General features: G+C 44.2%; 3 protein-coding genes across 4 annotated transcripts; 1 reads left to right on the top strand and 2 right to left on the bottom strand.

The window, feature by feature from the left end:
- Positions 1–120: 120 nt before the first annotated feature.
- Positions 121–2,634, bottom strand: smim14 (small integral membrane protein 14). 2 transcript variants are annotated; one of them, XM_068750724.1, is made up of 5 exons: positions 2,499–2,634; positions 1,863–1,962; positions 1,188–1,236; positions 895–1,049; positions 121–630 (listed from the first exon to the last, which is right to left on the bottom strand). In XM_068750724.1, the coding sequence occupies exons 1-5, from the start codon at positions 2,588–2,590 to the stop codon at positions 592–594; spliced, it is 435 nt and encodes a 144-aa protein (XP_068606825.1). In that variant the 5' UTR covers positions 2,591–2,634; the 3' UTR covers positions 121–591. The 2 variants fall into 2 exon arrangements, with proteins under 2 accessions (XP_068606825.1, XP_068606826.1); XM_068750725.1 differs by having other exon boundaries at positions 1,863–1,939; positions 2,499–2,627.
- A 720-nt stretch (positions 2,635–3,354) lies between these two features.
- Positions 3,355–7,511, top strand: ube2kb (ubiquitin-conjugating enzyme E2Kb (UBC1 homolog, yeast)). The gene is made up of 7 exons (XM_068750703.1): positions 3,355–3,456; positions 4,254–4,347; positions 4,443–4,501; positions 4,981–5,063; positions 5,174–5,273; positions 5,436–5,564; positions 5,855–7,511. Exons 1-7 carry the CDS (start codon positions 3,394–3,396, stop codon positions 5,927–5,929), a joined length of 603 nt encoding a protein of 200 aa, XP_068606804.1. The 5' UTR covers positions 3,355–3,393; the 3' UTR covers positions 5,930–7,511.
- A 918-nt stretch (positions 7,512–8,429) lies between these two features.
- Positions 8,430–21,599, bottom strand: pds5a (PDS5 cohesin associated factor A). The gene is made up of 32 exons (XM_068750673.1): positions 21,486–21,599; positions 18,617–18,820; positions 18,409–18,495; positions 18,223–18,320; positions 17,954–18,080; positions 17,284–17,364; positions 17,023–17,163; positions 16,512–16,627; positions 16,295–16,389; positions 16,012–16,157; positions 15,732–15,883; positions 15,288–15,401; positions 14,973–15,054; positions 14,819–14,867; positions 14,541–14,680; positions 13,953–14,068; positions 13,346–13,451; positions 13,010–13,170; positions 12,668–12,791; positions 12,404–12,562; positions 12,244–12,312; positions 11,974–12,110; positions 11,687–11,810; positions 11,230–11,434; positions 11,001–11,115; positions 10,752–10,884; positions 10,184–10,303; positions 9,980–10,042; positions 9,632–9,780; positions 9,465–9,546; positions 9,115–9,365; positions 8,430–8,797 (listed from the first exon to the last, which is right to left on the bottom strand). The coding sequence occupies exons 1-32, from the start codon at positions 21,597–21,599 to the stop codon at positions 8,794–8,796; spliced, it is 3,864 nt and encodes a 1,287-aa protein (XP_068606774.1). The 3' UTR covers positions 8,430–8,793.
- Positions 21,600–22,587: the final 988 nt, after the last annotated feature.

Raw genomic sequence — 22,587 nt, 5'->3', positions numbered from 1 at the left:
CATTTTTTTTTTTCCAAGGTTGAAATACATTTCTGAATATAAGTCACTCGTGATAGACTCCTGGGTTCCTTCGTAGAGCAATATATTCATATTCAAGATGTGAATGAATCACAATTTGAAAAAAGTTGTACAATTTTCTTTAATGCTAAATTCAACCCAGAAACAAATACTTTGTTCGCTACAGATGTCTTCATGTACAAAGTAATGTAACCTGCAATCGTGCATTAAAAACAGTCAGTAAGAATTCTTATGTTTTAGAAAAAGTACCTATTTGAAGCCCTTATTTAATCTTGGTTCATCTCAGCTCTACGACGGCGTCTCCACTCGGAATTATGCAAACACAATTATGGTTTACTGACATTTTTCCTTCCTTATATTGTTGCCACTTTAAAGCATCATACTCTACTATTTTTTTTGGGGGGGGGGTATTGATCCAGCACCAGTCATATCCTAGAAATGTAAATCAAACGAATCTGCTCCCAGATCCAATGGAATTAGAAGAGGAAAAAAAACCCAAACTGAGACGAGGTTAACAAGGAGACGGCATCGTCCTGGCAACGGTACACAGTAAATCCACAGCTCTCTCCACCGCTAGTCAACAGATGGTGATGGAGGCCCTCTTCTATCACTCTACAAAGCAAGACATCAAGACGTCATTACAATAAATATATATATATATATATATGTATCCAAAGACAGAAATGTTCTGCCACAAAAAGAAACAACCTGAATCTCAAATGATGTGACAATTATTAGAAATCATATCACACCGGCAAATGTTCTTCTGCTTATCTGTTCCGGCTCTTTAATATCGTGAAGAAGAAAAACATCGTGGTAAACGCGGCCAGACAACATCAAACCAGTATTACGCATCATTAATGAGTCGGTACTGACATTGTGAGATCCGGGAGCTTTGCTTGTGGGATGCGGACGCCTGAGATTCGACGGGCGCAACAGGAACAAGAGCACAGCCAGTATCATCCATCCCATCATAACCATGGGGAGCGTCAGGCCGCCGTCTCCCCCGGCTGGACTGCTGGGACCCGGCACTGAAAGCAAACACGGCTACGCTCTTCATACGTTTTCAACAGGGATGTCTCCGTTTAGGACGCACTCGTGTTCTGCAGGTGATGGAATACAGAAGACATCACAATGATGGGGGGGGGGGGGGGGGGGGTCATGCTCACATTCCTGAGGGCAGCCTGTGTCTGTGCAGTAGGACTGAGATTGCCTGAGCTGAGAAAACAAATATTAGAAATAACTTGACATAATTGAATGGAGCAGAAAAAAAAGCATTTATTCATCCCGGCGGATTTATTTATCACCATCCTCCCCTGGGGGGGGGGGGGAGAGGCTTGTTACTGTGACGGCACATATTCCCGTGAGGATCCTGCAGAGCGACTAACTGAGCACTTCCCGACTTGGACAACGCCCTTTACACCGCAAGCATATTCAAACAAGTGCCGGCGGCGTCAGCCCGAGCCGACGAGGAGCTCGCCACGCAGGTTTATGCTGAAAGCAAAGAGCCGATGACGTCACCTGGAAAGTGATGTGATCAAAGGAGGAGCTGCATTCTTTCTTTCTTTCGGGGTTTTCTCAGTAATTTCAGTATAAATCCAGCATTGCAAATAAGAAAAGACAAGCAATATTTAGGAGCCCATGAAACACTCAGCCGTGGAACGGTGACGTCTTTAGGCAAACACCGAACAGGAACCAGGATATGCTGGCTCCTCTCTGAGAACTTTGTTGCTTCTCGTATCAATCTATTAACTTAACAGAGGAAATTTGGACTTGAAGCTTCCTGCTTAGCGTACAAGCATGTTCAACCACGGTCCGACTCTCATCCGGGTTAAACCACCTACCAGGTTGATGAGGCGCCGCATGGCGTGCTCATGGGTGCAGACGCACTCACAGGGGTCGAAGTCTCCCTCCGCCATTTCTGACCAAACGGAGAAAATGTTTCTAGAACACACACACACACGATCAGGAGAAACTGCTTCCTCTCGTCAGGGCTGTGATCTGTTGTTGATCCACAGGTGCACAGGTTAAAGGAGGAGGCTGTATTATGGGATGTGTTATGTTGCTGTGTGCAGTCAAGCTGTGACCCAAACACATTTCTGTATTTATTTATTTACATACCAAAATAAATGTTGTAAACGAATGTTTAAGTTGTTTTATTTTTATTGAATATATACACAAGAATAAGACGAATAATAAGAATAATCTGGAGCTTTATTACTTTCAGTACTTAGGAACAAGAAATTAAATATGTCTCTGATCTATAACTATAATTATATATTATATATACATATATTCTGATGACCATTCATATGATCTTCTAGGGCCCTTTGGGAGAAAATAATATATATGCATTCTTGAACAAATGCAGTAAACTAATACATTAGCTTTTTGATAACCTTGCCAAACAATCAATCACCGTCTTTCCTTTCCCGAGATATGATTTAAAACAGATGTGATGACATTTAAACATGACTTACTTGAGCTTTGCAGTTATAAAAAAATAAAAAATAAAAATCCCCGTTAAAACCGTCTTCGGGCTGAGCTGCGACTGTTTATTTACTGTTGTCATCTACAAGGATCTCCGCGTCCGGCCGTTGTTTTGTTTGATCCACGTGAGTTCTCTTCATGACTGACATCCGGGGGATGACGCAGAATGACGCGCGAGCTTCGTGGGAGAAGTCTCTCATTGGTTCAAATGTTTGATAGGCGGTTCTTTAAACCAATCACCGAGCGAGCTGTGAGCTCTCCCCCCCCCCCCCCTCAAAGGGAGGGTCCACGCATCAGCTGTGTCCTCCCGATGGGACACGCATCGAAGCGGTTTATGTCACGGGTTCGATTCCAACCCGGATCCTTTGCTGTGACGTCATTCGTTCTGCAAACACAAAAGGGAGGCTACCGCCCAAGTGTGTTTGCGTGTCGGTGTATCTTCAATAGTTTGCATTATAAATTATTTAGGAAGTATCTAATTATTTATTATTTAATCGTTTTTCATCATTTTAACCTGAAATAAGATGAATATTTTGTGTACCTCACACAGTAATATGCAAACAAACAAACCAAAGTGAATGTGCTTAGAAACCATATTTGTCCAGGAAAACTATGCCCCCCCCCCCCATGTACAAAAGCTCATTCATGAAAGTTCCGGCGTCAACTCCATTTAACTCCAGTGTGTGCGTGTGCGTGTGCGTGCGCGTGTTCTGGACTAACCAGAGCGGGGGGGGGGCACTGATGATGAAATCTGCGAACTGCATCTAAAGTGGAAAAAGAAGCGGTGGCCGGTGAGAGTGACGAAGCAGCCCCCCCCCCCCCACCGCGCAGACACCCAGCCAGGGGGGAGAGGCCCTGGGTCCTTTAGCTTAGCAGACATTAGCCATGGCTAACATCGCGGTGCAAAGGATCAAGAGGGAGTTCAAAGAAGTTATCAAAAGCGAGGAGGTCTGTGTTAACCTTGCCGGAGATCTAGTTTACTTCTACCTGCTTTGATTTCCTCGCCTTTTGAGTTTTATTCAGTTATAATGAGTCTTAAGGCTGTTATAACCGGGAACACAATCAGCGCTATTAATGTTCCCGCAGGTCAGGCCTAAACAGGAGAACTTCAGCTAGCTTCAGCGTCTCCTCTGTGTAGGTGGATGTGTTCAGGAAACACTGGGGACTCTGCTATCTCAATTATTGATAGGCCCTCTGTTTAAAACAAAACAAACAAACAATACTTCGTTCCTTTGGGTTCTTATTTGACTTAAATAAATCCATATGGAATGCTCTGAAGGGTTAGCGTTAGCAGTAAATTACTCCACAGTCCCGGCTAGCAGCTTTTAGCTTGCTAACAGCGACGCTGTTTTTGCATCACATCCACAGCTAGCATTAGCTTATGTTGTTATGCTAGACCGTTCAATAACTTAACACGTTTGTTCAGCTTTGAAAACTGTTAGCTGTAATTGGGAAGGGTTTCGATCATTTAACCCTTTCTGCCTGTCGAGTCGTTTTCTTTTTTACTGTAGATTTGTACATACCTTTTGCTAGCATGACTCTTCTGTCATATTTACATTTTATGTAAAACTTTTTTACAAGTCAGTCCAACTATCTTTTTTTTTTTTATCAGACATTGGTTTTATTCAACTGTCACCAAGTCTTTAGTACAATTTTGTGTTTTTGTACTTGAAACATACTGACAGCTTTAAGTCTATTCAATATGAATGAAATCTTTTTTTGTGTCATTTGTCCCTCATTTATAGACGAGTAAAAACCAGATAAATGTAGAATTGGTGGATGAGAACTTTACGGAGCTGAAGGGGGAGATCGCCGGTCCTCCGGACACACCGTATGAAGGTATTCTATCTCGCCTGTGTACTTGCTACAATACTTTACACTGGTTTATAATGCTAAAGTATTATTTTTTATTTATTGTTCTTTTACTTATCAAGGTGGCAGATATCAGCTTGAAATAAAAATTCCAGAAACGTACCCTTTTAACCCTCCCAAGGTATGCTCTTCCTCAACATCTCTCATATGATACTCACCATATTCCATTTTCCTCTGTCCCTCACTGCCGAGTGCATTTACAGGCACGCCGTTATCCTGGTCCACATCACTGATGGAATAGAAGTAGAATAGAAAGCCTTGCATGGTGGACATACAACGAGATTAGGAGTGCTGCTCTCTGTATGAGTAAAAATCATGTTCTGGATTCATAGATGAAGGGATCTGTGTACCATCATTCAGGTTTTTGGATCGCTGTCTGCCATAGACACGGGTGAAACCTCAGCTCCAGACACAGAATAGTTTTGTCTGTGAAAAGCAATTTTGCTAATTTACTTGTAGCATTGCACAAGTCACCCAGCTTGGCTATGATCAAAGCAAGGATACAACTCGATACCAGGATATAAGTCCATTTGAAGCCCCATTTCATGTAACGCCATTTTAATTGTGACATTTTTCATCACGCGCGCCTTTCTTTCTTAGGTGCGTTTCATAACTAAAATCTGGCACCCTAATATCAGTTCTGTGACAGGAGCGATATGTCTGGACATTTTAAAAGACCAGTGGTAAGTGAGCTGTCTCGGTACTCGGCGTGCCAGCGTGTCTCCTTTGTCTCGAGCACCAGGAACGACGTCCGCCTCTGGTTTCCTCCAACCCTTCCCTCTGTCTCACCCAGGGCGGCCGCTATGACGCTGCGTACGGTACTGCTGTCGCTACAGGCTCTCCTCGCTGCCGCGGAACCGGATGATCCACAGGATGCGGTAGTAGCAAACCAGGTAAGAGTGTGTGTTTTACAGTCGTACCGGACTACAGCAAAGGAAACGTTTGTACATTTAGATTTTAGATCCAGGCATCTGAAGACTTTGTTCCTCTACCTTCACTGTTTTGCTGCATTTTCTGAAATACCCTTTAACCTTTGGCTGCCTTTTTATTGTCAGTATAAACAGAACCCAGAAATGTTCAAACAGACTGCGAGGCTGTGGTCGCACGTCTACGCAGGCGCTCCTGTCTCGAGTCCAGACTACACATGCAAAATAGACAAACTCTGTGCCATGGGCTTTGATAAGGTGAGAAGCACTCTTCTCTTTGGTTGTTTAACAACATTGATAATATATATTGTACACGTGTGATTTCAGACAAAGGTAAATCTTATCTTATCTTATCTCGACCGTATTTCCTCGCTGTAATGACTAAGAACAGAATTACCAGTGGAAGAATTAAATCCATTGTGTTTTAAGATCTGTAATCTGTAGCTGTACAACCGACCCCCCCCCCCCACCTTCCTGATTTCTGCTTGCTTTCCATGTTTATTGATCTAATTGCAAATGGTCAATGGCTATTTCCCTCCTGCAAACAGAACGCAGTAATAGCAGCCTTGTCTTCAAAGTCCTGGGATGTTGAAACGGCCACAGAGCTGCTCCTCAGCAATTGAGTCCAAGCCCGGCGTGAGGATCCCAAATTCCCTTCATCAAAGCGCCGAGTCCTCCTCGGCGCCGTTCCACCACTGCCTTTCGTGCCGCAGCCAACGGCCCTTTTACCACAGCGGTAGCACCACAATCGCCGATATGCACCCCACCCTGTTGCCTGTCTGACCCCCCCCCCCCCCTCCGCCGTTATCATTTCAAAATCATGATCTGTGTTCTTGTAACAGGCCACACACACACACACACACACACACAAAAACAAAGCGCTTCATTTGTGCATCTGGCCTTCCATGGACTTTCAGACATATTGACTTTGAATCTTTCTTCAACTGCAAAGAATCAAAGAACCAGAACCGACCGATCAAACAAGCGACCACCATTGGGTGCTGTATTGTGGAAGAAAATAAATGCATTTTGCTGTCGGAGTATCGTCGTCCACTCCGCCCAGCGACCAGTCGGACCTGATGTTCTCTTATGGAAGCACCGTCTAGCTCTAGGTGGACTAACTACAGCAACGGGACTGGAGAGTTTGGCAGAGCAAAGTCCCGTAATGGCATTTTCCTGAATGGTTAATCATCGTTAAATCATCTGTCAATGCTTGAATGTGAATGTTTCTGTCTGTAGAATCAGGAAAAAAACAAACATCTGCACCGAATGGAAAATGGGTAATCTGTAAATAGACGCGTGTAAATCTGAAAATACGATGGGACATTGTAAAACCAACCATTTTAAATATAAATTATGCCTAGTTTAAGAGTAGATGGAGAAATGTTTTCATTTTTGCGACCCATTATAAACCCCTTGAAATGTCCCAATGGGTTCTTTCTAATTGGAAATGTTCAGCCCTGACCTCGATGGCGCCCTGAAGGTCATTTCTCCTACATCACAATCCAGCCTCGTCTGTCATCAATGCAGGTCCTGCACTGCCTTTTCATTTTGCCAAATGATGTGTTAATAGGGAATAGATTCCATTTAACATCCCATCAGACTTGTGGAACTCACAAGACTCTTACCTGAGGAAAGAGAGCCGCCACAGCTCTTCCAGTTTTCCATAGAACCAAAGCTGCCTTGAACAGACATCTGGCATCTGCTTTGGGTCATCTGTTCACCCTCTCAGTTCTGACTTTGGTCAGAAAGTGGGCACTTTATCACTAGTACCTGATCAAACAGTCATATTTCCACATACCGGTATGTGGAGACTGCTAAACGCTTGGCGTAGAGCAGTGGGAGGGATGAGGTATATTATTGCCCCACTACACGGTGGCGTTTCCAACCAGAGCCAAAAAAAGAAGAAGTCAGCGACAGAACGCTCACACCATCTCCTTTACTTGTAAATAGTTAGGTTCCTGATAAAAAGCTGTATTGATACGAGTGCACCATTGATGGCTGATCTATATTTTCTAAGAAAAAGAAAAAATTATGTACAATGTTGCACGAAGTTTTAAATAAGGGGTTGTTGCTTTGCAGTTTCTCCACTTGGACTGAGACTTCCTTTCTTCTGTTGCCTCGGGAGAAAGCAGTATACGAAGCATGGTTATTTATTGTGACAGTGTCATGTCTCTTTGATTAATAAAAAAAGAAAGTGAAAAGTTTCTTCTCCCGTTCTTTGAAAACTTTGCTATAAACACGGTTATCAAGAGGAAAGCACTGAGCGTTTACATCTAAAAGCATTTATTTTTTGAGGATAAAAAATATATAGGCATACTTAAACCACATCAGAAAATGTTGTCAGTCATCCTGCAAGGATTCCACTCACAAAAAGCCAACAAAATACTGTACAAATAAAATACATGAACACATACTTCTACAGTAATATTCATGCATCCGAAAGTGAAGTACTTAATAAAGAGCTCAAATTCAGAGCCCTTAAGTAAGCAGTCGAGTTGAGGCATTAACAGATCTCAGAACACGTGTCCATTAACACTGGTAATCAGAAACACCAAGGCTTCCTGTGGCCTTGTGATGCTACTGGGGTGGGCAAACGTTTTGACTCGCGGGCCACAATGGGTTCTAAAGTTTGGTAGAGGGGTCAGGAAAAGATGGAGTTTTTGTGTGAACTAATATAAATGGCATGTAAAAGACATTACATGAAAGGATTTGGCCTTTTACAGGCAGCAAAGCATGAATATGCAGGGCTCACTGTACAAATTACAGGGAAAAGGTCAAATGAATGAGGTTTAATTACAATAACATTTTATTTAATGATATAAATTGGGCGGGCCAGATTAAATAGCCCAACAGGCTGTGTTTGGCCCGCGGGCCTTAGTTTGCCCATGTCTGTGCTACAACAAGATTATGTCATGTAACAAATACCAAAGTTTATAAAAAATTAAGTATGATACATCTGTTAAATACACAAATCTCAAAGTTTTTTATCATTAGCTGTGATTCTGTCAGGTCCTGGGTACTCGGAGTTAAACAGTTCTTTCCAATCAGCAAGTACAAAATTCAACCGAGTCGAAATAAAAACCGACACACAAAAGAAGGAAGAGGTCAGGACACAGATCGTAAGATTTTTACCACGTAATTTAATAAGCAACAATCATACCAGATTAAAACGTTTGTAAAATGTCCATCCTGTTTTTCTTAAAAATGGCTCCGCAAAAGAGCGACACACACACAAAGGAAATGTTTTTTTGCTTTTTTTTTGAGTAAGACCTACATACAATAAGCTTCAAATCATAACTATAAGGGATTTAAACCCCTCTAGGATGTCAGTGGTGTGTTTTAAGAAAGGTCCATAATGTGTACATGAAAGCTTTAGATCGGGAGGAGTGGTGTGTGTGTGTGTGTGTGTGTGTGTGTGTGTGCTGATTAGGAAGGTCTGGACCGTTTCTCTACAGTCTTGACTTCAGTTGCACCCTTCTCCTCTTTACCTGAAAAACAACACGTTTGTAGGAAGAATAAAAACATCAAAGAACGGACTGAAAATGACACCGATGCACAGGACAACCAAACACTGGCATAATCCTCATTAGCTTAAACAATAAAAGGGTAGCATGATATACGGTAAGTAGGAAGATGACATTTCTGTGTGACCTCAAAACTTAAGCATGCTCATTTCAAGATATAAAAATAAAATAAAATCAGGCCTACTTGTCAAGTCGTTTCTAGGTCATTTAATTTTTCCCTTTAGGCGCGAAGCCCAAATCGATTTTTCGCCGCACCCCTCCTAACTTGAAAACATTCTCACCTCTGCAAATCGATCTGTCTCTTTGATCCTTCGTCGTTCTGCTGCTGCTTTGACGTCTTGCTGTTGGCCGACTCTGACGGGTCGGCCGCCCTCTTCCTTCCCCTGCCGGTTCCGCTCCCCGTTGTCGCGGCTGCTCCCGCCTTCTCGGCTGCTGCGGGCGCAGCGGCTGCTGTCTTAGGTGGACGGCCGCGCCGTTTGACAGTCGATGTTTCTGTCTCGGCGTCAGGGGTCTTGATTTGACTCGACTCGTCCTGCAGGGGGGGGGGGGGCAGTTGTAAGAAGGCTCAATCTAAATGAACCTGCAGGAACTGTAATTCCAGCCGTCCCCTGAGCGTCCCGTCTGCGCTTACCTTCTTGACCTCGTCATTCTTGATGACGGGGTTCTCATTGTTCTCCTGCGCTTGGCTCTCCGGTGACTCGGTCGCTTCGTTGCTGTTATTACAAGAGGTGTTCACGTACGAACGCGCTACTTTGGCATGTGTGAGCGGCGAGGTGGGGGGGGCGAGAGCGTCCGTACCTGTTCTTGCTGATCGCGGCGCTCAGCGGGTGGGAGTTGGTGCTGGTGTTGCTGACCGTATCCGTGGCGACGGTGGTTTTGGTGAAGACCCTCCTCCCTGGTACCGTCAGAGGCTTGTTCACAGCTCCCAACACCGGAGCTGGTTTCGGCTGCACAACGAAAGGTTTGGACTGGCTAGAATGTCATATTTGAGATCGCTTTGTGTGTAAAAGTATTCACGATAATTCAGTTCTCTCCGCCCGCCCTGCCCACACCGTGGGGGGGGGGGGTTGCTTCGTTAAAAGGACCTTTCACGGCGCACTACAGTTTGCAGCGTACGTGAAACGATCAAGTGTTTTTTGCAGTTACCTTTCCAGTGAGCAGCATTTGTCTCATCTCCGTCGACAAATACTCTTTATCGTTTTTGAAGTCCTGCAGAAAGAAAGCGGTGATGAAAACATGAACTGCTAAGCCACTAAAATGTCACTCTGTGTTCATCTACTACTCATCACTAGGAGTTTTAAATTATGCTGTGTGTCGGTGCACGTTTCTACGTGTGTGTGTGTGTATTGCCTTGTCTTGTATGAGGAAGAACTTGGAAGGTAGGACGGGGTCTTTCGGAGAATCCAGGTGACACGCGGTGCTCTTATTGGCGATGACGAAGAGAGCGACGTCACAGACGATGTACAGCTTCTGAAACCACAACGTGAGACACTGTCAGGTAAAGACATTCGATGGGAGGATGCTGAAAGAGAGCGTCCCCTGTTATTAGCATACATTACCCACGCACCCCAGCGGTCTATCTGATAAAGCTACAGTCAACATTTATAGTGGCTTTTTTGTACTTCATATTAAGAACGCTTTAGAGTAAAATCTGTCCTTATGTGCCTCCATCCTTTAAAGTGTCCTTCACATCATTTTCTTTCTCTATGCTGGTAGTTAGCGGCAGTTAGTTAGTTTGATGGGTTCAGGTAACGCCAGATCAAGGTGCAGAGCCAGCTGTAAATCATTTTATAAATATATTTATTATAAAATCTAAAACTGTCAACACTATGCTAGTGATAAGTTGCTCAAATCTCAAATAAACTTGTTTGTATCTTGCACACGCCTGCCTTAAAAGGCCATTAAACATTTTATTTACCTCATTGGTCTTTGCATCATCAGGACACTGTGTATCCTTGGTCTGTTTGATGTTCTCGACCATCTTCCTGAGAAAAGCATGACTGTTGTTCTCATTCTTGGTCATCAGCACTTCCAGCATGAACCACAGGCACCTATTAGCACGAGGACAACAAACACGTTTCATGTCACGGATTTGGTCTGATCCCGTCTTTATTTTATATATATAAAGACATTTTCACAATGCTCACAAAATACAAGTAAAACTGACTCTTTGATGTCTTTTAGCTGGTCGTATTCCTGTGGTTTGGTGAAGTCCGGGTCATGGGCCAGCAGGTTGATCATATACGGAACGACATACTCAGGAAGGAGGGAGACCAGTTTCTCTGAAGGAAGAGAGAGTGTACTTTACATTACGGTATATATATGTACTCTTTCATGGTCTGAACAAATAAACCAAATGGCGGCAGCAGTCCGGCGTAACCGACGCCACCACTGACCCTGAGCGAGGGGATTCTGCTTGATGTACTCCCTACGGACAGAGATGTTTTTCAGGAGGCACTGCCGGGCATGGGCGCGGCGCTCCTTCACCGGGTCCTTGGCACACAGGGCAAAGACGGCCAGGTACTCCAGAGGCAGCAGCAATTTCACAAGCGCGAGGTGCAGCTTCTGAGCGAAGATCTGACGAACCTGGTAGCACTCATCCTGCACAGAGGAAGGCACAAGCAAAGTGAAGGAAGCGCCGTGCAGCCAGAGCACAATTAACACCGGTTAGTGTGACCCCCCACCCCCCCCACCCCCTTTTTATGCATGTAATGCATTACTTATGAACCTCATGGCTTTTGCTCATAGCATAAGTGATGGGTACATTCTCTCAATAAGCTACTCTCAGTGTACCAAAGCGTTAGAACAATGATAAACAGATCTATAACGAAAGGATGCGACGGTGAAACTGACGTTGATGACGAGTCCGCAGAGCTGGAACTGTTCAGGCGTGATGATGTCATGGTAGCAGGGCTCTTGGGCCAACTTCATAATGGCGGCTCCGGCGGCCAACCTCAGCCGAGACATGTCTGATTTACTGCACGGAGGAAGAAGTCGTGCATATAAACACAAATTAAAGTAGTTCTCTCACCGCACCCCAGATTTTGTCATGCAGGATTCATTCCAATGATTGAACCCAAAGTAAGACGTTAAGCTCTTGCGCACCCCCCCCCCCCCCCCACAGATCTCCCCTAAATGACCTGATCTTCTTCTGCTCCGTGAGGTCTCCCTCGCTGACCAACATGGCTGACAGCAGCCGCAGGGTGGAGTTGGCCGACTTGGATTGGTTGTTCTTCATTCCTAGTAGCCAACGTACCAGCAGCTTGATGGCCTGCACCTGCGAGGACAGGAAGAGTAGAAAAACATTGGGCAGCAGTGGCCGTCCATCTTTACAACACATCATCCCGGTATTCGTACAGAAACATTCAACAACAGTTGATTCTTTGTTTGTAGATGTGTGTTCATCTCACTTTAGCCAAGACTTCGGGAGAAACCTCCTCATCCGTAGACCACAGCTTCCCATTCTTGTTTCCAACCGTCTGGAGACCCAAAGAGGCGTCGCAGTCAAAGATACAAAAACACAAACCAGTCTGCAAAGTGTTACTTAAACAAAGTTTGAACTCCACACACCCTGTCGTTCATGAGCAAGTCCTTGACAATAAAATTAGCCACAATGGACTTCATTGGGGAAGCAAACTGATCTGGGGCCAGCATGGATATGTGTCCCAGAGACACAAGGGGGGTGATGAGCTGTTCTGGGACATCTGCGTTAAGACTTCGTGACAAAGGCTGGGAGTGAAGAAGAAGAGAGAGAGAGAGAAAAAGAAAAGAAGAGGTTAAATGCATTTTAACAAAACGTATTCATGAAAGCTACTAGATTAGGAAACGTTATACCTCAAAGATCTGGGCCAGCTGCACTTCCTTATTGTTAAAGATTGCATGGATACAGTGAACAGCCTGCTTGGCCTGGTGAGGGGTCCCCCGCTTGGCTTTCTGATGCAAGATGGGTATCAGAGTCCTGACAGACATTAGCAGACATTAAGAAAAAGAAGAGACCCTTCCTTTCAGAGTGAATAATGCCAGAAATGCGCCTCTGCAGCATCGTTGTCATACTTTAACGTCTTTCACCTTTTACGAAGCATCACTGAAGAATGAGATAATCCTCATTTCAAAATGAAACTGATTTTTCTTATTTTATTACTTGCACTTTATAGCACGGCATCATTTCTATCTTACGATCGGATCTGTTGCAGCTCCGTCTCAATCTTTTGCCCCGTGTTTCTGAAGATATGGATGGCTGCCTCGGCCACTTTCTCGTCCTCCATCTTCAAACACTGAAGCAAAGACTCAAAGGTTTCTGCCGAGTGGAACGCTGTGGGGTGTGTGAAGGACAGAACCTAGACAGAGTGAAATGGTAGAACCCATTTACTTTCTCGTATTCGTTCGTGTAATAACGTATAATCTAGTATCTCACCGTTTGAACCTTTTAAAACTAGTCATACACAATTAAACATGCAGTTTATTGGCCGTTTCCTTCTTGCTATTACAGCGTGATTGTTCCACGCTCAATACCTTGAGTAGCTCCAGGCCAGCTCGAATGGCTGTATCAGGGGTGACACCCTCCTCATCATCGTCAGCTGTGCCTTCAATAGATTTGTTTAGCAGCTTCACCAGGGCGCTAAAAGACAACAAACAACAAGTAAAAACATGCCTTGACTAAATTAATCTAAGCCCAAGTGTATTACATGAAAAACTGCCCACTTAAGAAATTAATTTCATGTATTAAGAATAACAAAAATCAACACGCGGCCTAAAATAACCAGAAGAAGTCATTCGGCGTGCATGCTTCCTCACTAATGGCGTTTTTCCAGAAAGCAAAAAAGGGTTAAATCTCTTCCTCGTCTAAGGCCTGCAAGTACCTCCAACCACCACTAGGTGTCTCAGTGAATGAGAAAAGCCTGATGGTGGTGGCGGCAATGAGCTTCATAGCTTCCTCCATCCAGAGAGAGGAACACTGACTTCTGCTCTGACACGAATCCAAGACCGACCTTAAACACAATTCTACTCCATCTCCTTCGGTCTCGATCAGAATTATTTAGCCACTTCATTGATTTGAACATTTAGGCTTCTGCTCACACGTGCGGCGTGCTGTGAGGCGTAACCCCTCTGTAATACTAACCTGATGGCCTCAGAGTCAATGTGGACTGGGGCTATGCGCTCCAGCAGGAATTTAACCATCTCCAGGAATGGGTTGGTGGGTTGTTTGGGAAAAGTCAACTTCCGAGTGATCTCCCTCTGCAGATGATGCAAACGGTACATCAATTATATCTCAATTCATGGAATTGTGCCTGTACGTAAACATTTACATCAAATTCTGCTGAAATCCAAACATGGTGGAGATTTCCTATATTCATCACGTGACAACTAAAACGATGATAAAACCAAACACAGAAGCTGCATGTTTTTCTGTCTTATATTTAACCAAATATGTATAATTCGATATGGACCGACGCTATTCGTGCCGTAGCTAACCGTGTTATACCATCGGTGTTTCCTGACACCACAATATTTGTTGAGGGGAATAAATATGCGGATGCATTAAAAAAAAGAAGATTAAATTAACTATTTTCTTATAGTCCTCTGATAGTTAAAGCTATCTTGAGGGCATCTTGGCCTCTGCAGGGAAAATAAGCTAAAACATTGTGTGTTTTTGCAGCCGAACCGTTAAAGGCATGCATCTCAAACGGGTAAGTGTACGTCCTCTCACCACACAGATCTCCGCCTGTTTGCAGGAGCAGGTTGGGCTGATGAGCGTCTCCAGCTGGACTCGGAGTTTTTCGTCCTCGCCGAGGACTTGGTTGAACTTCTTCATGAAGTCCTGGGCCTTACCAGCATCTGGGAGATTCTCTGAAAGCACAACATTAAAAAACTACAAATCATGTCAAATGAACATGCAATGATATAGTTTCCTATTTCTAAGAAATGACAGCGTGCGTGTGTGTGTGTGTGTGCTGAAAAAAAATATACATTCAGTGTCCAACTTACTTGCAATACTCATCAGCTTCCCAAACATGGCTGTGTTATTGGCCTCTGACTACCAGGACGAAAAGTGAGAAAAATAAGCATTACGAAACCAGGAAGATGGAGATTTCTGTGTGTGTGTGTGTGTGTGTGTGTGCGCGCGTGTGTGTTAACTCACAACCGGCAGTTTGTGGAGGTCCAGCAGCTCTTTGACAAGACCTCGCAACATGTTTTGACACTTCCACATCTCATTCAGCGCCCTGAGAAGAAATGCCAAACAAAACCAAGAGAGATGAGAGAGACAGGTGACAAAATGGATATACTATCTTTGTGAAATGTATTTGTATTTCAGAGTGTTTACTGTCGTAGACCATAGATAGCTGTGTTTTTAACCATGAAAAGGTGGAAATGAGCGCCTTCAGCTTAGTGTGCACGTGTACGATTTAAAAACGTGGGTTTTGCTCTGAGGAGTCAACATGACATGTTTACTGACTTTACAGCATTTGTATCCAGGCAGGCATACAGGTAGTAGAGACACTTCATCTTCTCCTCCGTATCCAGATTGTGAGGGACCATGTACTGAGCGAAGATCTTCTCCACTAACAACCTGTAGAGAGAAGTTATTGTGAATTATGTGAAAACGGACATCAGGGAGTAAACTAAATTAAGTAACCAAAGTCACGCCGACACGGGCTGAAACATCAAAAATATCAACCAGGTCAGGGCGAGAAAGTGGTTGAAACATTCAATAATATTCATATTTCGCAGCCAAGAACCAGAAGGGGAGAACATGTTTACAGCGGTTGTCAAGTCCTTAGATTGGTTGTCACTTTCAGTTTTGATTTAGAAATTATCTTTTCATTTTACAAAATTTAATTTGATGACAATAATCTTTGAAACACAAATCTTTTTATATATCTGTGTGTTTTTTGCTCACTTGTCGTCGATGCTGTTCTGATAGTAAATGTGGAGCAGTTTGTCTTTGATCCAGCTGATCTTCTGGGCTGAATCTTTCCCGGCTTCGTGATGCAGACAGTATTTCTTAAAAAGCTGAGCCAGGCCCATCATGGCCTCCTTACGTACTCGCCACTGGGGGGGGGCAATGTAATGTCAAACAAATATTAGCATGTGTGATAAAAGCAGCCTCCTAATGAGGGGAAAGTCTTGCCGTCGTGTCTTCACCACTGCCACTCCACACGAGTATATATTTGTCTCACCCTCTTGTCTAAGGTCCTCTCACGAACAAAGCTCAACAGCTGGTCATTGACCAAGTTGAGGTCTTTCTTCCCCGCATTGATGATGGTGACGATGACATCATGGCGGATAGCTTCCTCTGGATCGTGGGAACGCACCTTTAGGTACTCTGATTGGACAATATGGAGAGGACGCATGTGACCCACATTTCCGTTTGGAGGATAATGTGCAAAGAAAGAAAGAAAGAAAGGGAGAGTGCGAGGAAGAGGAGTTCCAGCGGGACAGTCAGAACGTTAGAAATCCCACCTGTCAGGTCTTTGGCCAGGTCTGGGTGGTTCATGAGACAGTGGCTGGCGAACTTCACGCACTCCAGCCTGACGGGAACGTGGATGTCATTGAACCTGGAGCGAAACGCCAGTTTTATGTAATGAAGACGGCTGAATTGTGCGTTACATTCTGATGAATCGGGCGAGCGAGTATGATAGCGACAGCTTATAACACGAGTGCGTTTCCTGCAGCTCACCGTCCTAAGAAGCACTGCCACAGCGGTCTGTTCTGCGAGGCAAGCTCGGAATCTTTGGCCCCAAACAGCTTAGCGAGCAACCGCACAACAGCCAGACGCTCCTCGCCATCGTTGCTCTACAAGGACAAAACGAAAGGCATGAAATTAAATGCTCGGTGCGTGTTTGGGGCTTATCTTATCAGAGAGCAGGCAACAAAGCATAGGAGATGTCGGTTAAACTCCTTGGCAACAGGAACAGGTTCAGTTTACTTTTTACAACAATCAGGGCTCTGACAACAACAACATCGGCATCACCTTGGTTACGCGACGCCTGCTGCAGGACTGACGTCAAGCCTGTCATTACCGCAAATGTTTTTGTGCGTCTCTTATTTAGCTAGTGAAAATTATAGGTGTTTACGGTGTGTCAGCAGGCCCTCGTTTCAACCTGCAAGGTGAGCTCATTTCATGCGTCCAGTCACTTTCTCTAGAAGGTGTGCAGCCTCGAACACCTGGTGGCCGGCGCAATGCTAACCTTAAGTTTGAACTCCAGTTGCGGCATGACAGACGTGAGCAGCATAGGGTCGATGGAAAACAGTTCCTGGATCAGATCAAAGACGTGCTCCGAAAGGTCGCTGACTGATGATTTGCCCATCACCAACACCTGATTGAAGAACTGAAAGAGAAAAAAGAAAAAAAAAACATTCAGAAGAAGAAGCGCTGTAGAGACAGACCAGGATTTATGCAGCTTTTAACGAAACAAACTAAGTAAACGAGAAATGAGTCTGCCGCTCACGTTTGCAATGCATGTCTCTATCGTTTGAACAGTCCTCTTCAGCAGAGTCTTGGCGAGATCGTAGGCTTGCTTGTTTAGATTCTGTGGAAAGAAAAGCTCAATATTGATTGGTTCATTCAGCCTTGTTCACACATTCATCAGTGCATGAAAACCTAAGGCTTGTGGTTTGTATTCAACAGAAAAACAACAACAATAGCTGAGCATGGGAGAGATATACAAGATAAATGTATATTTTTTAAAGCAAAACTTTAGTTGAGAAAAGCTGTTCATTTAAAAACAATCTATCACAAAATAGATCACTTCATTTCCAGAAGAGGCTTTTTGTTCAAGTTGTAATGATCGCAAAAACCTACATGTCAACAAATAATATCCAGCTATAACTACTACATTTTATTATAAAGCAAGAACGCAAAAGCCAAATTTCACATACAAAATTACAATACGGTAAAATTAAAAACAAATCTGAAAGAATGAATGCTTTCCTTATATGGAAACTATATCCCGGATTAAAGTAAAATGACAATCTAATTAATTCTCTCTGCTGACCGCTGAGATGTAGATAGACCATCGCCAGACTGTTAGATATGTGCACACAGACAAGGGCAGCCATACAAAATACTACAATACAGCATGGATAACACGACGTGCGATTGCATTTCCTGTTTCCTACTTTGTGTGCAGGGATGAGATTGATGAGGATGGTATCCAGCAGCTCCTGTGTGACTCCGTCTCCCTCCATGATGATCGAATTCATCAGGTCCATCATGTGCATCTGCACCTTCTGGTTGTGGCTGTTACTGCAGAAAACACAGAAACACACAAGAGTACATTTTGAGGCGTCGTCTAATAAAACATGGAAGAAAAGCCAAAAAAAAACATTATTATCCTCACTACTCCTTGTATTAATATATAAAATCCACACGTCTTTACTGGCCTTACTTAATGACAGAGAAGAGCGTTTTGAAAAGCTGGATGAAGATTTCGTTGCAGTCCTCCAGCTCAAAACATATGTTATAGGACTTCACCCACGCCAGATTCTAGAGGATGCAAACGACACAAGCAAATGTTATTCCCTCAGCAGCAGCTCGAATCAAAGTAGGAAAGAGAAAGAGCGCGGATCCTCACTTCAAGCAGGTAGAAGTATCTGTTGAACTGGGGACTCTTGGTGTCTTCCAGTCCCTTTAGCTGCCTGGTGATGAACAGGAAGATGTCCTGCAAAAAAAAAAAAAAAAAAACTGCATTTGAGTCGATTGTGTGAACAAATGAACGTGGGGGGAGGGTTTAATCCTTTAATATGACGGCATTGGGCCGTTTTCTCAGGACAGTTCATAACCTTGAGTTTGTCGTGGGAGGTGTACGGGGCTTCAGGAGCGTAAATCCTGAAGATATCGGCCAGACAGCAGGCCACCAGCAGCCGTACATCTTTATTGGGGTTCCTGAGAAAGAACTCTGAGGCGAGGTGGAGAGCCAGGGCGAGATACTGCTGCTTCTCCTCTTCAGAGTCCTGATCCATGTCCATGTAGGTTTTCACCACCATCTGTGAAACAGGTCAACAATATTAACCATGCGGTGAACCTTTACCGGGGGGGCCGGGAGGAGGCGTGGGCAGCGTCTCACAGTAGTACAATTACAATAGCTCTTCATGCGGGTCTAGTGGAGTCCAAGCCTCCACAGGCCACGGCTGACTTGGTAGCAAAACAGAGAGCTACGTGAAATTAAGTTCTTCCCTGTCATAACAAAAATCAATCTGTATCGTTTCCCTGCGTGTTAAGGCCCTCTTTGAACTGTCTGACAGGCAGTCAAGGAATAATGGAGATTCTACGTCCCTTTTTCCACAAAGCTGGCACAATGAAATGTCTGATTTGGTAAACAACATGTCAGGTTCTATAAAAATACATGCTGGATTCGGTTACTCGTCTCCCGGACTCAGGAAACACGTCGAAGCCTTTCACAGCGACTTTCCGGCAGCAGGCTTTGCAGACCGGACATCTATTCTCTTCCTCGACCCCCTGCTCTTTTAGCAGGTATTCAAAACGGACCCACACGACCAACTTCATATGTTTCTTTGGCTGATATAACTCTGGAATTCTGTCGTTCATACGCACACAAAAAAGAGATTTCTTTGCATCTCACAAGATTCCATAGTTTATAACGCTGTGACATTACTGTCATTAAACGCAAAAACAGAGGAGAACACAATAGACCCCCCCATTATACTTTCATTATGTTCATACAGAAATTCCATGCAGAATTCAAACCAGTACCACCCTAAAACGAAAAGACTGCGTGAATGTGGCTTTTGTTATTCACTCAGACATGCGTCTTTGGGCACAGACAGCTTTAAAGCATCTTTGTCGTAGTATCAACGTTATACTGTTGATACCTTCTAACAGTACAGTGTTCAGTACTAACCCAACGTTGGTCAGACGTACCCTAACCACTTCCTTTGGAAGTGTGACGACTTCTACGTGTGCACATAAGAGAAGCAAGTCAGAGCAGTGAGTCTCCCTTAACCGCCAAGCAGCCAGCAGGCATGGGGGATGGGGAAAGCTGCTGGATCAGGCTGCAGAACACCACACACACACACACACACACACACACACGCACACACACACACACACTCACACACACACACCTCTGCGTTCCTAGCAGAAACAGTCACAACCCAGCTGGCGGAGGCACTACACATGCAGAAAGCCCCAAAAATCAAAGCAAATTTAAGGCTAAAACAAATTTGATCTCGTCTTACTACATTGAAAAGAAGAAACGCGTGAATACAGGATGGTTCTTAAACTTCGTCTTTGTAGATGCTCCAACAGTTTGATGACATAAAATCTAAAAGATACTGAATTGGATGTGTTGCTACAGATGATCTCATCTCAACTCGGGACATTGATCGGCAACACTGAACGTTCAGAAGAGCCTTTCTTCATAAGCATAATTTAGCATAAGTTTGTCCATAATTTGGAAGGTAACCGGTGTACTGTAATTCCACATGGCTGCAAGGTGAACCTGTACGCTCATTTTAATCAGGCAGTTACTGGAACCTGTTGATCCAGCCTTTGTAAGGTGCTTTCAATTCATTTTTATTTATATAGCGTCAGATCACAACTGAAGGTTACCTCAAGGCACTTTACAGGTTTAGCAGGGAAAGACCTGCAGGGAATGCTAGAACCCAACTTTCAAATGTTTGTCTACCACATTAACGCACGAAAAAAAAGATGATCAAACACTCTAATCTCACAACTTTTCATTCAACTGCTCTATGCCCAGTTAAAATACTCTGAAAGCAAAATAGTGCATCACAGGTAAAAACTGGAAACATTACAAAATTCTACATATTCACAAAAAATCTATTTGTGACTATTCTAATTAGCTTGGATAACGACACACCGGACCGGCTCGCTGCAACAGAGCTGAAGGTCTAAGGACATGCGGCAGAAGAAGAAGAAGGATACTAAACATTTGCATATTGTATGGAAACAAGTTGAAACGTCGAAATGGATATTCCACCCACTGCATGGAGTTAAACAAATTCTGTGCGTGACACCAAGTTATTTGCAACATTTATCCCCACGACACAGGGCCTCATCATCCAAGTTAATCACAAGGGTTCAACTATTTCAGTTCTATCCAAACAGGAGGAGAACCATCTAGCAAGGTTTTCTACTTGCAGTAACTGAGTGTGGTGGTGGAGATGAAGATGCTGAGGTTCTCCTTGGGGGTGACCAGGTTGGATCGGATTAGAAATGAGACAATAAGAGGGACAGTGAAGGTTAGACGTCTTGGAGATGAGGACAGAGGCCAGGCTTTGATGGTTTGATGGTTTGGAGGAGAGACGGGGACTATATCGGTAGAAGGAATGCTGAGGATGGAGCTGCCAGGGAACAGGACTAGAGGACGACCCAGGAGAAGATACATGGACGTAGTGAGGGAGGACATGAGAGGGGCTGGTGTTCGGGGAGAGCGATGCAAAGGACAGGGTGAAGTGGAGAACGTTGATTTGCTGTGGCGACCCATGATAGGGGGGGGGGAGAATAATCTGAGTGTGCTCACAGAGGAGAAATGCTCCCGTGTAAGAAAGGTTTAACACACCACAGTTCACACATTTATAAGGGTTTTTGGGATTGTGCCGGATTCTGGACCTTGATAAATAAGGTTGACGCATATATTTACAATAACTCCGAACGGCATCGGCCTACCTTCAATCGTTTGACGACCTCGTCGTTGCTGATTTTATCTGTAATCTCCTTCACTCCGGGCGGGTAGATGATTTTTCCATCCCCCGCCGGTTTCTGCTGTTGTGGGAACTCCATGCTTGTTTATGTGGGATCCACACGGTCTTCTACTGGCCTCTATGGGTCAGAAAACAAAAGTTCAACACAGCCATGCTATCACACTCACCGAAACCCCAAATCAAGCATCATTCTCCATTGCCAACTATCGATTACGGTCGTAAAAATAGTGAACAGCCTCCCTTCATGCTTGATAACATCCTCGTGAAGAGTACTTGTTGTACAGAAAGTACGGGGCTAACCCCGCGTCGCGCATGCTATCAGACCGCACGCTAAACACTCCAGCTAAACACCATCTCCGTATTTCCCGTACGTTTCTCCCCAAGCATCGCATATCGCTAGCCACACAAACTATCTCCGCGTCCGCTTCGCGAACAGAACAACCATTTGATCTGCTGCGCTGTCAGAATTTTTTTTTTTTAAAACAACACAAGTAGCCGGTATAGCTCATGCTATCAAACTAGCTAGCTACGCGCAGCGAAAACATCATTAGCTAGCGGCTAATGTTTTGCGTGAAGGAACCAATGTTAGCAGAGAGCGGCTAGCATTGCTAGCTAACACGCTAGCCTACTTTTGCTATTCTAGGCCGCAAACTACTCGGGTACCCGTCACATCACCAGCTATCGACAATCACAGAGGAAGTGAACTGTCCGTTCGTCTGTGGCTAAATGGCTACGGTCGTGCTCAGTTCCTTCATTTTCCAACAAATGCAACTACTTTGTGGAGTTTAAAAACGAAGCCGCTTTACTTGTTACTGTCTTTTTTTTAACTTCGACGCATGGCTCCGTACTGCCGCTAGTTTACAGTCGAAGAAGGGCTGCTACCATAGCCCTGAGCGCTCCTCTCACCAGCAACTTGCCCCCACGGAGGATTTAGAACACATTAACAAATGCAAAATGGATATCTTTTCGAATACGCAACTTCGAATAAATCCGCGGGATATCTGCCAAGCGTCTCCTCGCTAGTATTTACCTCTCAAGTGGGCCGTTTTAATTCATTAGTCTGACAC

This window comes from Brachionichthys hirsutus, chromosome 17, assembly GCF_040956055.1.
Source record: "Brachionichthys hirsutus isolate HB-005 chromosome 17, CSIRO-AGI_Bhir_v1, whole genome shotgun sequence".
NCBI lineage: Eukaryota > Metazoa > Chordata > Actinopteri > Lophiiformes > Brachionichthyidae > Brachionichthys > Brachionichthys hirsutus.
Note: the sequence above shows the minus strand (reverse complement) of the source record. Positions and strands in the feature narration are given on the sequence as shown.